This window comes from Mesoplodon bidens (assembly GCF_964165515.1).
Source record: "Mesoplodon bidens genome assembly, chromosome: 15".
NCBI lineage: Eukaryota > Metazoa > Chordata > Mammalia > Artiodactyla > Ziphiidae > Mesoplodon > Mesoplodon bidens.
Genome location: NC_138171.1, coordinates 82,127,082 through 82,142,138, shown reverse-complemented (window position 1 = coordinate 82,142,138; position 15,057 = coordinate 82,127,082). Strand labels below are relative to the sequence as shown.

At 43.9% G+C, this 15,057-nt stretch overlaps 1 protein-coding gene across 1 annotated transcript in view; it reads left to right on the top strand.

Annotated features, from left to right (window-relative positions):
• The window catches only part of LOC308628709 (kinesin-like protein KIF16B), a 295,568-nt gene that overhangs the window by 124,999 nt on the left and 155,512 nt on the right, over positions 1–15,057 (top strand). Inside the window, exons 13-15 of the mRNA XM_081255964.1 lie at positions 7,800–7,919; positions 9,071–9,122; positions 11,052–11,189. Coding sequence (XP_081112090.1) covers positions 7,800–7,919; positions 9,071–9,122; positions 11,052–11,189 — 310 coding nt within the window. The remainder of the gene's footprint in view (positions 1–7,799; positions 7,920–9,070; positions 9,123–11,051; positions 11,190–15,057) is intronic.

The following is a 15,057-nucleotide window of genomic DNA, read 5'->3' as shown; positions in this document are numbered from 1 at the left end:
TATTTCTCATTAAGAGGAGTATGTAAAACAGTTGAGAAGGGTGTCTTTACTTAAGGCTCATCGGTCTAAACTATGTGTCGCATAGCGTCCACCAAGCTATTCCTTCCTTCCCAATTCCGCCTCCCTTTTCCCTCTGTTCCTAGTCATCCTGAGCATCCTTGCCAGGTTCATCTTCTGAGTATCAGCCAGTTCCTGTTTTCAAAATTCTCAGTGCCTTCCCGGTTTCTGAATCAAATAATGACCATTGGCCTGGCTTTCCGGACCAGGTTTATCCGTTAAATGAATGTCCAATGGTCCCTTGTGGATGTGCCCATGTTTTCTGCCACTGTACTTTTGCTCAAGAGACCCCTCCCCCCCAAACCTGGAGCACCCTTGTCTTCTTCCTTTTTGTAGCCAGCTGAATACCTGTTCTTGACTTTGGAGAATAGGCGTTGGAGATGACATAATACATTTCAAAGAAATGAAGAGATAATAATAAAAAGCAAACATCCCACGCCGCAGCAGAAACACCTCCACGAACTCACTAACAGGAAGCGGATGAAGAGGGCTGTGAGCTGGCCACTGAGGAGGGGAGGCCGGGGTGGGGTTCCTAGGCCTGCACCTCAGGAGCTGAGTCAGTGAGGACTCTAGAAGCCCTCCCCACACCCTCAGATCTGGGGAGGAACACGGTGATTTTCTTATGGAGGAATCATAGAAACGGCTGCTGGCGGCAACTGGGATGAAGTGGAAAGCAGAGTTGAGTCTCTGAGACCAGGGAACCTGAGAGCCAGTGTCCCCACTGCAGTGGGCTCTCCTCTCAGGCAGGAGGAAGGCGCCCGGTGGAGGATATTTAATGACCTTTGTTAAGAGAGGCCGGAGCCCAGGAATTCGAACAAAGCCTTTACCGTGCCTCAGTTGAGACTTCCTGGCCCTGTCACTCAATCTGGCTAGAGAACGGTGGATAGAACACAGACCCACTCAGTCTTCAAACTAGAAAGATCACAGATGGGGCAACAGTCGGAAAAGAGTCAAGGAGTTGCCCATCCTGTGTTAGAGCAGCAGAATTTCCGGACAGATACACCTGCGCACACACAGATGAAGAAAAAAAGTAAGGCGGTTATATAAACATAAGTGCGATGTATGGATGGATAGACGGACAGATGGATAGGCAAAGAGAAAGAAAAAAAGGGGAGATAGCATGTAAAAGACAAAACATCCAGAGCTAGATGAAAACATACCTCAAGGCATAGAAGGGAAGTACTTACAGTTGTTTCATTCTGTGGAAGAAGTTAATGAAAAATGTGAATTTAGTAAACACAACAAGATGATTAAAGGAGAATGAGATGAAAAAAGAGAGATTGCAGATCTACAGAAAGACTGAGGTCCCAAATAACAACCATTGCAGAACCAATAAATAAAATTAGAAATACCAAAGGAAAGAATAGATGCCACTGAAATCAAATTACTACAAATTAAAGGCTTGATTGTCTCAGTGAACACAAGTGAAGTGATCATGACATAAAAGCAATCAGAAGCTAAAAGATGAAAAGACAATGTACTATAAGGATAACTGGCATCCCTGAAGTAGACAGTCAACATATGAAACAGAAAATGGAATATAAAACAAGGTAACTTTCAGGAGATGAAAAAGAAACAAACAAAAGAACCGAGTCTGCAGATTAGAAGAATGTATCGTGTTACGGGAAAATTCAGAGAACAGAATGTTTAACACCAATACCTATCCTAATTAAGCTACTGAATTTCAAAGGTAAATGAAAAAATCTTCAGACATCCAGGCAGAAAACCAAATCATCTGCCACAGACCAAAAGTCAGACTGGCTTCCTGTTTCCTTAGTGCAGCATTTAATTTCTGATGAGAGTGGAGCCAACTACCTCCTCAACATTCTGAGTGAGAGAGGAGGTATGAACACGACGCAGAGTGACACAGCTTCCGTGTCGTTCAGGTGCAGGGGCAGAGGTGGATATTCTCAGACGTCTATAAACTTGGGGAATAGTACTTAAAACCAAAACACATAGGAAAAAATGCAGACACAGTACTGTCAACCTCTATATGTGTTTTGTAATGTCTTAACTTAGAAGCATATTTTAGGAAGTGTCTGTTGTAGTGAAGAAACATTTGGTTGAAATTCAACAAGTACTTCAGTTGCTTTTCTCCTTCTGTTAAATTCAAATGAAGTCACATACAATTTTTTTTTAATTAAAAAGCATTTATGCTAGAGGAAGGATAATTTCATTTTTTATGAAAGTCCTCCTGTCTGCCTGACCCCCTCCCTCCTGCTCATACCCACACTGGGCAGGTGCTCTAAGCCCTGGCTTAGAGGGGTGGTGACCCCTCCTCTTCTGATCAGTGCCGTCGGCCTCCGGTTCGCAGAAGTTAAGTGCTCTTTCTGCTGTGAGGCAGCTCCATACAACTCTCCTAGTTAGGGAAGCACATGATTCTTCAAAGACGGAGTTTCCACCAGAAAAATTCTGACTTTTAATTCTTGGCTAACAACAACAATAACAACAAAAATTCATGTAAAACCACTTACAACTTAACAGTGCCGAATAATCAGCACTTCTTGAGTGACTGCTCTGTGCCTGGTGCAGCCATATTCCCCGCCTGTACTCCGTGTGAGGAAGCACAGTTTCTGCCCTTTGAGAGCTCTTAGTTCAGGTAGGGCAGACACGTCGCCAAAATTTTCCCAGTATTTCCCAAGCAAGGTCTAGCTCTCAGGAAGGGTTCTTGAAAGGGAAACATAGGCTTCTTACTGACAAGTTTTTGTCTTGATTTTCACCTATTTATTCAGGAAGGTTGTTGCATTTTGACAGACACAGTGCTGGATATTTGTTTGTTTGTTTTTCTAAATTAATTAATTATTTTGGGCTGCACTGGGTCTTCACTGCTGCACACAGGCTTCTCTGTAGTTGCGGCGAGCGGGGGCTACTCTTTGTTGCGGTGCCCGGGCTTCTCATTGCAGTGGCTTCTCATGTTGCAGAGCATGGGCTCTAGTCGCGTGGGCTTCAGTAGTTGTGGCGTGCGGGCTCAGTACTTGTGGCTTCCAGGCTCTAGAGCGCAGGCTCAGTAGTTGTGGTGCACGGGCTTAGTTGCTCCACAGCATGTGGGGTCTTCCCGGACCAGGGCTTGAACCCCTGTCCCCTGCACTGGCAGGCGGATTCTTAACCACTGCACCAGCAGGGAAGTCCTCAGTGCTGGATTTTAAGGATGTGATATTGTGATGAAAAGAGCGAGGATTCCTGCTGAGTCTGATGAAGGGGTATGGGGGTTATATGGCACACGCCCAGTGAGCCGGGCCCTTGTGGCTTCTCCCTTTGATCTGGGCAGTCCTGCCTGCCACTCACCTGAGCCGCCGGCATGTGCCAGAGGATTTGCTGCCACCATCTCAGCCCTCGACACAGGTTTTAGATTTAGGGCTTGAAAAAATCTTATTGAACGTATTTTTGGAAATGTGATGAACATAATGTTTGAGTGGATACTGTCTTTTTATACTTTTTGTCAGGCGGTAGTTTCCTTTTTATACAAATATTGGTTGCCAAAAGCTTTGTTTGAATACAAGATATGTGCAGCTATACATATTTGACCACTTTCTTTCTTTGGGACCCTGTGTGCCTGGAGTTAGGAAAGGGATCCCCAGCTCTGCTCTGTTAAATATTCCATCTTATCAAAGAGGTATTTCTTCAATTATGTATAACAGTAGGTGCCACTCAATAAATATTTTATAAGTGATAGATATTTTTGTCTGAAATTACTTTTTCACTCGAACAATGATTTAAACCCCCGTTTTTAGTTTTATGAGGTGACACTTTTATAATATCATATAGTGAATGCAGCTTGAACGTCATAGAGCTTTAGGGCAGCATTAATCATAAATTCATATGCCCCCATTCCCAATCCTGAGAAACTTTCTCTTAATTCAGGTTTTACCCATTCTATGTATGGAAGTGTGAGTGTGTGTGTGTGTGTGTGTGTGTGTGTGTGTGTGTGTTGGGGATGGGTGGGGACAAGGAATGCTTTTGACCTAATGGCTCTGAAGTTATGAATTTCAAATGATTTTCTAACTCGATGAGATTTATTTTAAGGAAGGAAGAAAAAATGCTTTTCAATGGGTTAAAAAAAAAAAAGAATATCAAACTAAACTGGGATGTAGTCCAAAACAGTTTCTCTAGTTTGAGTGGGAGCTATTAGAGTTTAAAATACTGCCTCCCCCCGCCCCCTTTTGGGTTATTGTCCACTTTTATGCAGAAAGAAAATACATATGTCTCTGGACTTAGGAGAAACAGTCCCTCTCCTTTTCACATGGATCTGGAAGCCTGGAGCAATCCATGGCCAGGAGCCACCTACCGTGTGTGCAGCGTTGTCACAGTTCAGAGCTAGCAGGCCTTGTTTCATGAGATGGGGCTGTATGATTAAATTCTCCAGTGTAATATATATCTTTAAAAAGAAAAATCACAGATTTTCCACTTCTGTTTGAGCTCTATGGGCAAGAGGAAAAGCACAAATTCTACCAATATCAGAGAGGCAGGCAGGGTTGGTTTATTTAGAGGGCTCATTTTAGCCAGGATTTGCAAGGGCCTTGGTGTAGCATATCAGGATGGACGAAGTCTCCGGCCTCCAAGCCTGAGGTTCTGGGCCCTGGAGAGGAAGCCCGTCTGATAAGGGAAGTAATTGAAGAACAGTGTTACACTTCATTTCCTTTTCTTGAATTTGAGTTATGCATTGGTCATTTTCTCTGCTATCTATTTAATGGTTGTTAAATTAAATTGCTTTCCCTCAAGTGGTGATTTTTATTTATTTATTTTTTAAACCATCTTTTTTTCTTACTCCGCTCCATTGCCCTCTGGCCCGACTCCAACTCCGCGTGTGTGCGGTGGAGGCCCCAGTGTCTGCAGAGGTGAAGGCTGGGGACTTCTCTCTGTCCCCCGCCCTTTCCCAGAACCTCCCAGGGACCCCTTGTCTGCAAGGCTGTGAGGTTCTGAATTCTTCAGCTAGAGAATGGCAGGCTTTGTAGACTGTTTTAACATTTAAAGGATACAGAATCCATTTATTTGATCCAGGAATGTGAAGAGTTCCAGTTTTGTTTCGGGCAGCTCTGGGCTTTGGAGTCCAGAGCTGTGCTGTGCTCAGTGTGTCCCGTCGCAGGAGTGGGTGAGGAAGAGGCTCGCTCGGAGCATCCCTGACCCGGAGCCCACGTTGGCAGCACGGGGCTGTCTCTGCTGCTTCCATCAGCCTGTGGTCACAGAGCACAGTGTCCTGCTCTTGGGTGGGCCCCAGTCTCCACTCAGCACAGCCCAACCTCAAGGCTGGAGTTGTCACCTTCACTCTTCTGGGGTTTGTCTGCTTTCCACCTGGGAATTGCCTCAAAGCCTGGTTTTTGAGGGTTTTTTTTTTGCCTTAGGGCACATGGGCCTGATGGCGAAGGGCCTCTCAGTCTCTTCCTTGCGACGTTGCTCTTGACCTTCCTTCCCGCATCTCTCTGAAGTCTGAGTCTCTACCCACTCATTCATTCACTTGACAGATATTAATCGAGGAGCTCCTCTGTGCCGGGCACGAAATAAGGCACTGGGTTACATTCTAGTCAGGAGACAAGTGCTAAACTTGTATATAACATATCATAGAGTGATAATTGCTAAGAGAGAAACAAATCAGGACAAGAGGTTGGTGACTGCTCTCTTGTATGGGGTGATGGGGAGGGTGGCTTCTGAGCAGAGGAAAGGAAGCTGAGTTATGTGTGAATTGAAGGCAGTTCTTCTCAACGGGGGCACATTTTGTTCCCCAGGGGGACACTTGTCGGCGTCTGGAGGCATCTTTGGTTGTCACAACCTCGGAGGAGGGCTGTGTGTTACTGGCATCTGGTGGGTAGAGGCCAGGGATGCTCTAAGTATCCTCCAGTGCCCAGGGCAGCCCCCCACAGTGGAGAATCATCTCCAAAATGTCAGTGGTGCCAAGGTTGGGAAGCCCCGCTCCAGGGGCAGAGAAGGAGTAGACGGGAACAGAGGCAACAGCAACGCCCGAAGCCGCGAGGTGAGGGCCGGCTGGCGAGCCTGAGGAACAGCAAGGAGCCGGGGATCCGGGAGAGGCGTGAGCGGGGGGCAAGCGGCAGGAGGGCAGCAAGGGCTGAGGTCACTTGGAGCTTTGGAGACCCTTGCAGAGACTTTGGGTTTTACTCAGAGAAGAGGAAGCCGTGTAATTGACCCGAGAAAAGGAGTGGCCTGCCCTGCCGTCTGTCTGGCTGCCAGGGAGAGCATCGACTCTGGCTGAGGCACGAGTGGGTGTGGCCAGGATTACTGAGGCCAAGCCGGTGAGGGTGATGATGCTTGGGGCCAGGCAGCAATGTGGTGCAGTGGTTTGTCGTCAGATTGGGGGCATATGTTGAAGGTGGAGTCAACACCGAGTGCCGTAGGGCTTAGAGAAAGGAGCAAAGGACAGCCTGATTTTTGGTCCAAGCAACTGTAAGGAAGATTGGTGTTTACCAAGAAGGGCTAGTGTGCAGGTTTGGGAGGCAGGGGGCATTAGGGCTGGTCTTTCAGGGTGTTAAGTTTGAGCTGCCTGCTTGGTAGCCCCCACAGGTATACTGAGGTAGGCAGGTTTATATACACGAGGATGGAGTTTCAAGGGAGAGGTCTGCCTGGAGATTTGGTTTTGAGAGTTGTCGGCATGCAGTCAAGCCCTCCGTATCTGTGGGTTCCACATCCACAGATTCAACCGACCACTGATCACAAATATTCAGAGAAAAAAAATTTCAGATAGTTCTCAAAAGCAAAACTTGAATTTGCCATGCTCCAGCAAATATTTTCATAGCATTTTCACTATGTTTGCAACTATTTACATAGCATTTATGTTGTATTAGGTATTATAAGTAATCTGGAAATGATTAAAAATATAGGGGAGGATGTGCGTAGGATATATGCAAGTTATGTCCTTTTATATAAGGGACTTGAGCATCCTTGGATTTTGGTATCCTCAGGGGTCCTGGAACCAATCCCCCATGGATACCCAGGGACAACTGTGTAGATTGCAGGTAAAGTCAGGAGTCAGGATGAGATCATCAAGGGAGTGACTGTAGACACTAGAGTCCCTGGGATGAAAGACTCCATGGAAGTGGGTTCAAGAGAGAGCCGGGGTGCGGGGAACTAGAGGACCACAAGTAGGGAACTCTTTGGAGGTGGTGTTCTCTAAAGGGACACAGAGAAATTGGTGGCAGCTGGAGGGAGATGCAGGGCCAAGGGAGGTGGTGGTGGTGGTGGTTGATGGGAGCTCTGTAGCAGATTTGTGTGCAGGTGGGAATGATCAGTGGATAGAAGGTGATGCAGGGCACAGCAGGTCAGGTATCTCTGGTGCACGGAAGCGAATGCACAGGAAAGGGTTGCTTTCAGGGCCATGTGCAGTTTGACCCTAGTAACTGGTGAGAAGAACCAACAAGTCAGGAGACTTCTAGGTATTAAGTGAAATAAAGGTTCTGAAGAGGGAGAAAGATTGCTTTCTGGTCTAGTGGTCCTAGAACCTTTCCTAAAGAAGGCAGGGTTTGAGCTTAGCTTCATATATCTGTGTGTGTGCATGTGTGTATTCATATATATACATATATATATATATATATGAATCTGTATCAGGCAATAAATTTATTTCATTTTATGAGCTTTTTGTATGTTCCAAGCTCACTTTGCCCACCATATGCCACGATTTCAACATGAAGCTTACAGTCCGTTTTTCTTGCAGTTTTCATGGTGAGAAATAAAACATTGTTCATTTTCACACTCTAAAGAGAACCTAATACGAAGTTTTCTTTCCTTCCTAATTTCAGGAACAAACTCTGGCCCTGAGGAAAGAAGGGATTGGGGTTGTTTTGGATTCCGAGCTGCCCCATTTAATTGGCATTGATGACGACCTCCTGAGCACTGGCATCATCTTATATCACTTGAAGGTAGAAACTCCTTTCCTGGAACATTCTCATTTTGGTTGCAGCTTTCCCTGTGGACACTGGCAAGGTTTAGTGTAATACTCCGTGTCCACGAACGCAGCTACGACCCTGAAGAATATACAACAAATCCTTGAGTCCTTTGGGGATTCTCAGAAGTTCATTGGGATTCTGTGGTATTAGAAGTTTCTGTTTTATGTAGTCCTAAAGCTAAATGAAGATCCATTCACTTTGCCCTCTAGTTTGTAGACTCAGCAAGAGGGAGGTAAGGAACAAAAAGGCAGACAGACTGAGGAAGAAGAGTTACCAGCACCCGAACTGGGATTTGTTGTATGTACAGTTTCCTGGTCCCTTGTGTTAATTATAAAGTTGTGTCTCTTGCCTACAATGTTGGGCCTGGTCCCGAGCAGGGTGTCCCTGTCAAGAGAGCAGAATTTCCACATCAGTATCAGTGGTGGCCTCTGTGACCTTGACTTGAGTATGTTCTGTCTGATCCATGACTTCAAATGAGAATGGTATTATGCTTGTGCTTTGAGCGCTCCCCTAAACCATACATATATATATATTTTTTTTTTTTTCCTTTTGTATCTGGTTTATTTCACTTAGCATAATGTTTATCCATGTTGTAACATGTATCATTACTTCATTCCTTTCTATGGTTGGATAATATTCCAGTGTATGTACCACATTTCATTTGTCCATGGATGAATATTTGGGTTGTTTCCACTTTTTGGCTATTATGAATAATGCTGCTATACACATCAGCACACAAGTATCTGTTTGAATGCTTGTTTTCAATTCTTTTAGATATATCCTAAACCATATCTTTAGATACAAAGAAACCCCAGGCCCCTAGAGGAGAGACGTGTCAGAAGGGATTGGGAACATCAGTGAGATTGCTGTCAGAGGCAGGTTATGGATGGCAAAACAGGAGCCCAACCCTTGTCGAGCCCTGAGCCTCAGGAGCCCTGTCCTTTTTCGGACACCACGGGCTGTTGTTACAGAGCCTCAGTGAACTCCGGTTGCACTGAGGCTGTGGCCTGCCTGGGACAGAGCTCACCCATCCATCACCAGGTTGCTTGGGTTTCAAGGGAGAGGGAGAAACAGATCATTCCTCATGTTCTTATTAATAAATTTTGCTTGACTTTTCTCCCTAGGAAGGTCAGACGTATGTTGGCAGAGAAGATGCTTCAACAGAACAAGATATTGGTGAGGATCTTTATCCATTTCCTCTTTGCAATGATTTTTTTTTTTTTTTTGGGTGTGTTGGGTCTTCGTTGCTGTGTGCGGGCTTTCTCTAGTTGCGGGGAGCAGGGGCTACTCTTCGTTGTGGTGTGTGGGCTTCAGTAGTTGTGGCACGTGGGCTCAGTAGTTGTGGCTTGCGGGCTCTAGAGCACAGCCTCAGTAATTGTGGTGCACGGGCTTAGTTGCTCTGCGACATGTGGGATCTTCCCGGCCCAGGGCTCTTACCCGTGTCCCCTGCATTGGCAGGTGGAGTCTTAACCACTGTGCCACCAGGGAAGTCCTCCAATGACTTTTTAAAAATCATTTAATGAGTTTCTTTTGACTGACTGACATTGAAGTCATTATAAAAAAGAAAACGTTTCAAATACAATATTGATCAGAACGTGTATTTCTGTAATTTTGAACTCAGCTCAAATGACTAACACAGAACAGTTTAGTGAATAAAATGGAACTGTGAATCCTTTCCCCCACCCTGCGTGCCTTCTGTCCTGGGTCACGCCTTTCAAGTGTGCTGTTAGTTAAATCACTTACTCTTGTCACAGTGGAAATATGCTAACAGGTACAGATAAAAGATATAAGACCCTTTGATGGGAAATCCTTCCCAGTCGACACTTACCTGTGCAAAGATGAGAACAGAAGGTGGACACACACGTACACAGCGTCCACACACACAGGCTTCTGGCTTTCCCCAGAGTCTTTGTGAGGTACCCAGGTGAGGTCTCGCCAGGCTTTATTTATATTGTAGCATAACTTAGAGAATGCATGTGGCGGTGGTAGAGTGTGTGTGCATGTGTGCGTGTGTGTGTGCCAAGGTGGGGATTGGCAGGGGAAGAATTGTATCTTCTCAGCTGGTTTTAGAATTGCTGGCGATGAGCTTGCTTTCATGCCAAGTGTAAGCTATTAATCAAGCCAAAGCTCCCATTTCCTGTGTGTATTTACTATTTATCGTGAATCTGGGAGAGCTGGAAACCAACTCCTGGAAGTCCTTGGATTCAGCTGTTTTTGGGTGAAACTAGGTGCCAGGCCTCTTCCTCTCACCATTAAATTATCAATACATGTGACCTTTGGGTTTGTTATAACTGTGGTAAAGGGCTAAGAACACATGTTTTCTGTGAGCAGAAAAGTTCAGTAGTGCAGTTCTGTGGAGAGTTGTGGGAGCCCTTTGGCTTGTGCTTCTGAGAAGCTGGCCAAGAACTGTGCCTGAAATCATGTAGGTTTGTGTGACTGGCATTCATGTCCATGCCTGGCCACTCATCACACACGAGCCGCTCAGGGTGGTCGGATGGGAGTCGGTAGCCCTTAACAGCCACATGCTCTGAGAGATCTGTGGAGGTCAGGTTCTCTCAGAATCGGCACAGGCTGTGGCTGGGTCATCTCAGGACTTCTGGAGACTTCCTCGGGCCTCCCAAGATCCATGCCATGCCGTGTTCACCTTTTACCTTTGGTTTGTGCTCCTGGAACGCAGGGTCGGTGAGTGTGGAGGTCACAGTACATCCTTGAACCATGGGGCCCTTTTCGTCTCTTCCATTTTATTGTGACCTTTGGGTAACTGGAGGAGGAAAGTTATTTAGACTGAAGCAGGAGTGACTCAGTGGTATTCAGTTAAGACAAGTTACTCAACTGTTTTCTCCCCGAAGATGAAATAAATGAACGTGCCAGAACTTACTCCCTTATACAGGGTATGTCCAGACCCACCGAGTAACACTCAAGGGATGGTTCTGTCAGTTGATGCCAGGAACTCGTGAAGTTCAGTTTTCTCACTAAACATAAATGTTCACCTCACAGCTTTGTATGGAAAAGAAAGAATATTCAATATGAGAAAACTAATGAAGGTTGGGAATCACTGCACTAGATACCAAAGGAAATCTTTCTTCCTCTGTTTTCCCATCTTAGTTCTTCACGGCCTCGACTTGGAGAGTGAGCACTGCATCTTTGAAAATGTCGGGGGGACGGTGACACTGATTCCCCTGAGTGGGTCCCAGTGCTCTGTGAACGGTGTTCAGATCATGGAGGCCACGCACCTCAATCAAGGTATTGGCTTTTGGTTCTGAGTTCTTTGTGTCATTTCTATAAAACAGGTTGGTTAGGTAATGGGGGAACACGTGCATCTTAGAATTAATTACACTTTAGGTGTAAAAAGGATGAAGACTGTTTGCTTCATTAGGCTGTTTTCTCTTTTGCTGGAGAACTTCTTTTTCTTTTTTAAAAATTGATTAATTAATTATTTTTTAATTTTTGGCTGCATCGGGTCTTTGTTGCTGTGCGCAGGCTTCTCTAGTTGCGGCGAGCGGGGGCTACTCTTCGTTGCAATGGGTGGGCTTCTCATTGTGGTGGCTTCTCTTGTTGCGGAGCATGGGCTCTAGGTGCACGGGCTTCAGTAGTTGTGGCTGGCGGGCTCTAGGGTGCAGGCTCAGTAATTGTGGCACACGGGCTTAGTTGCTCCGTGGCATGTGGGATCTACGCGGACCAGGGCTCAAACCCATGTCCCCTGCATTGGCAGTCAGATTCTTAACCACTGAGCCATGGGAAGCGCAAGAACTTCTTTCTTTCTTATTTTATCTTTTTTCTTTTTTTTATACAGCAGGTTCTTATTAGTCATCTATTTTATACATGTTAGTATATACATTGTCAATCCCAATCTCCCAGTTCATCCCACCACCACCACCCTCCCCCCCTGCTTTCCCCCCTTGGTGTCCATACATTTGTTCTCTACATCTGTGTCTCTATTTCTCCCTTGCAAACCAGTTCATCTGTACCATTTTTCTAGATTCCACATATATGCGTTAGTATATGATATTTGTTTTTCTCTTTCTGACTTACTTCACTCTGTATGACAGTCTCTAGGTCCATCCACATGTCTACAAATGACCCAATTTTGTTCCTTTTTATGGCTGAGTAATATTCCATTGTATATATGTACCACATCTTCTTTATCCATTTGTCTGTCAGTGGGCATTTAGATTGCTTCCATGACCTGGCTATTGTAAATAGTACTGCAATGAACATTGGGGTGCATGTTTTTTTTTTTTTAAATATCTTTATTGGAGTATAATTGCTTTACATTGTTGTGTTAGTTTCTGCTGTACAAAAAACAAAGTGAATCAGCTATATGCATACATATATCCCTATATCCCCTGCCTCTTGCGTCTCCCTCCCACTTTCCCTGTCCCACCCCTCTAGGTCGTCACAAAGCATTGAGCTGATCTCCCTGTGCTATGCGGCTGCTTCCCACTAGCTATCTATTTTACGTTTGGTAGTATATATATGTCCATGACACTCTCTCACTTTATCCCAGCTTACCCTTCCCCCTCCCCGTATCCTCAAGTCCATTTTCTAGTAGATCTGCATCTTTATTCCCGTCTTGCCCCTAGGTTCTTCATGACCACTTTTTTTTTTTTGTAGATTCCATATATATGTGTTAGCATGCAGTATTTGTTTTTCTGACTACTTCACTTTGTAGGACAGACTCTAGGTCCATCCACCTCACTACAAATAACTCAGTTTCATTTCATTTTATGGCTGAGTAATATCCCATTGTATATATGTGCCACATCTTCTTTATCCATTCATCTGTTGCTTAGGTTGCTTCCATGTCCTGGCTATTGTAAATAGTGCTGCAATACACACTGTGGTACATGTCTCTTTTTGTATTGTGGTTTTCACAGGGTATATGCCCAGTAGTGAGATTGCTGGGTCATATGGTAGTTCTATTTTTAGTTTTCTAAGGAACCTCCATACTGTTCTCCATAGTGGCTGTATCAATTTACATTCCCACCAACAGTGCAAGAAGGTTCCCTTTTTTCCACACCCTCTCCAGCATTTATTGTTTGTAGATTTTTTGATGATGGCCATTCTGACTGGTGTGAGGTGATACCTCATTGTAGTTTTGATTTGCATTTGTCTAATGATTAGTGATGTTAAGCAGCTTTTCATGTGCCTCTTGGCCATCTGTATGTCTTCTTTGGAGAAATGTCTATTTAGGTCTTCTGCCCATTTTTTGAGTGGGTTGTTTGTTTTTGTAATATTGAGCTTTATGAGCTGTTTATATATTTTGGAGATGAATCCTTTGTCCATTGATTCGTTTGCAATTATTTTCTCCTATTCTGAGGGTTGCCTTTTCATCTTGTTTATAGTTTCCTTTTCTGTGCAAAAGCTTTTAAGTTTCAGTAGGTCCCATTTCTTTATTTTTGTTTTTATTCCCATTCCTCTAGGAGGTGCGTCAGAAAACATCTTGCTGGGATTTATGTCAAAGAGTGTTCTTCCTATGTTTTCCTCTAAGAGTTTTATGGTGTCCGGTCTTACATTTAGGTCTTTAATCGATTTTGAGTTTAGTTTTGTGTGTGGTGTTAGGGAGTGTTCTAGTTTCATTTTTTAACATGTAGCTGTCCAGTTTTCCCAGTGCCACTTATTGAAGAGGCTGTCTTTTCTCCATTGTGTATACTTGCCTCCTTTGTCATAGATTAGTTCATATGTGTGTGGGCTTATCTCTGGGCTTTCACTCCTGTTTCACTGATCTATATTTCTGTTTTTGTGTCAGTAGCATATTGTCTTGATTACTGTAGCTTTGTAGTATAGTCTGAAGTCAGGGAGTCTGATTCCTCCAGCTCCGTTTTTTTCCCTCAATATTGCTTTTGCTATTCGGGGTCTTTCGTGTCTCCATACAAATTTTAAGACCTTTTGTTGTAGTTCCATAAAAAATGCCATTGGTAATTTAATAGAGATTGCATTGAATCTGTAGATTGCTTTGGCTAGTATAGTCATTTTCACAATATTGATTCTTCCAATCCAAGAACATGGTATATCTCTCCATCTGTTTGTGTCATCTTTGATTTCTTTCATCAGTGTCTTATAGTTTTCTGAGTACAGGTCTTGTACCTCCTTAGGTAGGTTTATTCCTAGGTGTTTTATTCTTTTTGTTGCAGTGGTGAATGGTATTTTTCCCTAATTTCTCTTTCTTAACCTTTCGTTGTTAGTGTATAGGAATGAAAGAGATTTCTGTGCATTAATTTTGTATCCTGCAACTTTACCAAATTCATTGATTATCTGTAGTAGTTTTCTGGTGACATCTTTAGGATTCTCTATGTATAGTATCATGTCATCTGCAAACAGTGACAGTCTTACTTCTTCCTTTCTAATATGTATTCCTTTTATTTCTTTTACTTCTCTGATTGCAGTGGCTAGGACTTCCAAAACTATGTTGAATAAGAGTGGCGAGAGTTGAACATCCCTGTCTTGTTCCTCATGTTAGAGGAAATGCTTTCAGTTTTTCACCACTGAGAATGATGTTTGCTGTGGGTTTGTCATATATGGCCTTTATTATGTTGAGGTATGTTCCCTCTGTGCCCACTTTCTGGAGAGTTTTTATCATAAGTGGGCGTTGAATTTTGTCAAAAGCTTTTTCTGCATCTTTTGAGATGATCATATGTCTCTTATTCTTCAATTAATTAATATGGTGGATCTCACTGATTGATTTGCATATATTGAAGAATCCTTGCATTGCCGGGATAAATACCACTTGACCATGGTATATGATCCTTTTAATGTGTTGTTGTATTCTGTTTGCTAGTATTTTGTTGAGGATTTTTGCATCTGTATTCATCAGTGATACTGGTCTTTTATTTTGTTTTTTTGTAGTATCTTTGTCTGGTTTTGGTATCAGGGTTATGTTGGCCTGCCTTGTAGAATATGTTTGGGAGTGTTCCTTCCTCTGCAGTTTTTTGGCAGAGTTTGAGAAGGATGGGTGTTAGCTCTTCTGTAATTGTTTGATAGAATGCACCTGTGAAGCCATCTGGTCCTGGAGTTTTGTTTGTTGGAAGATTTTTAATCACAGTTTCAATTTCATTTCTTGTGATTGGTCTGTTCATATTTTCTATTTCTTCCTCGTTCAGTCTTGGAAGGT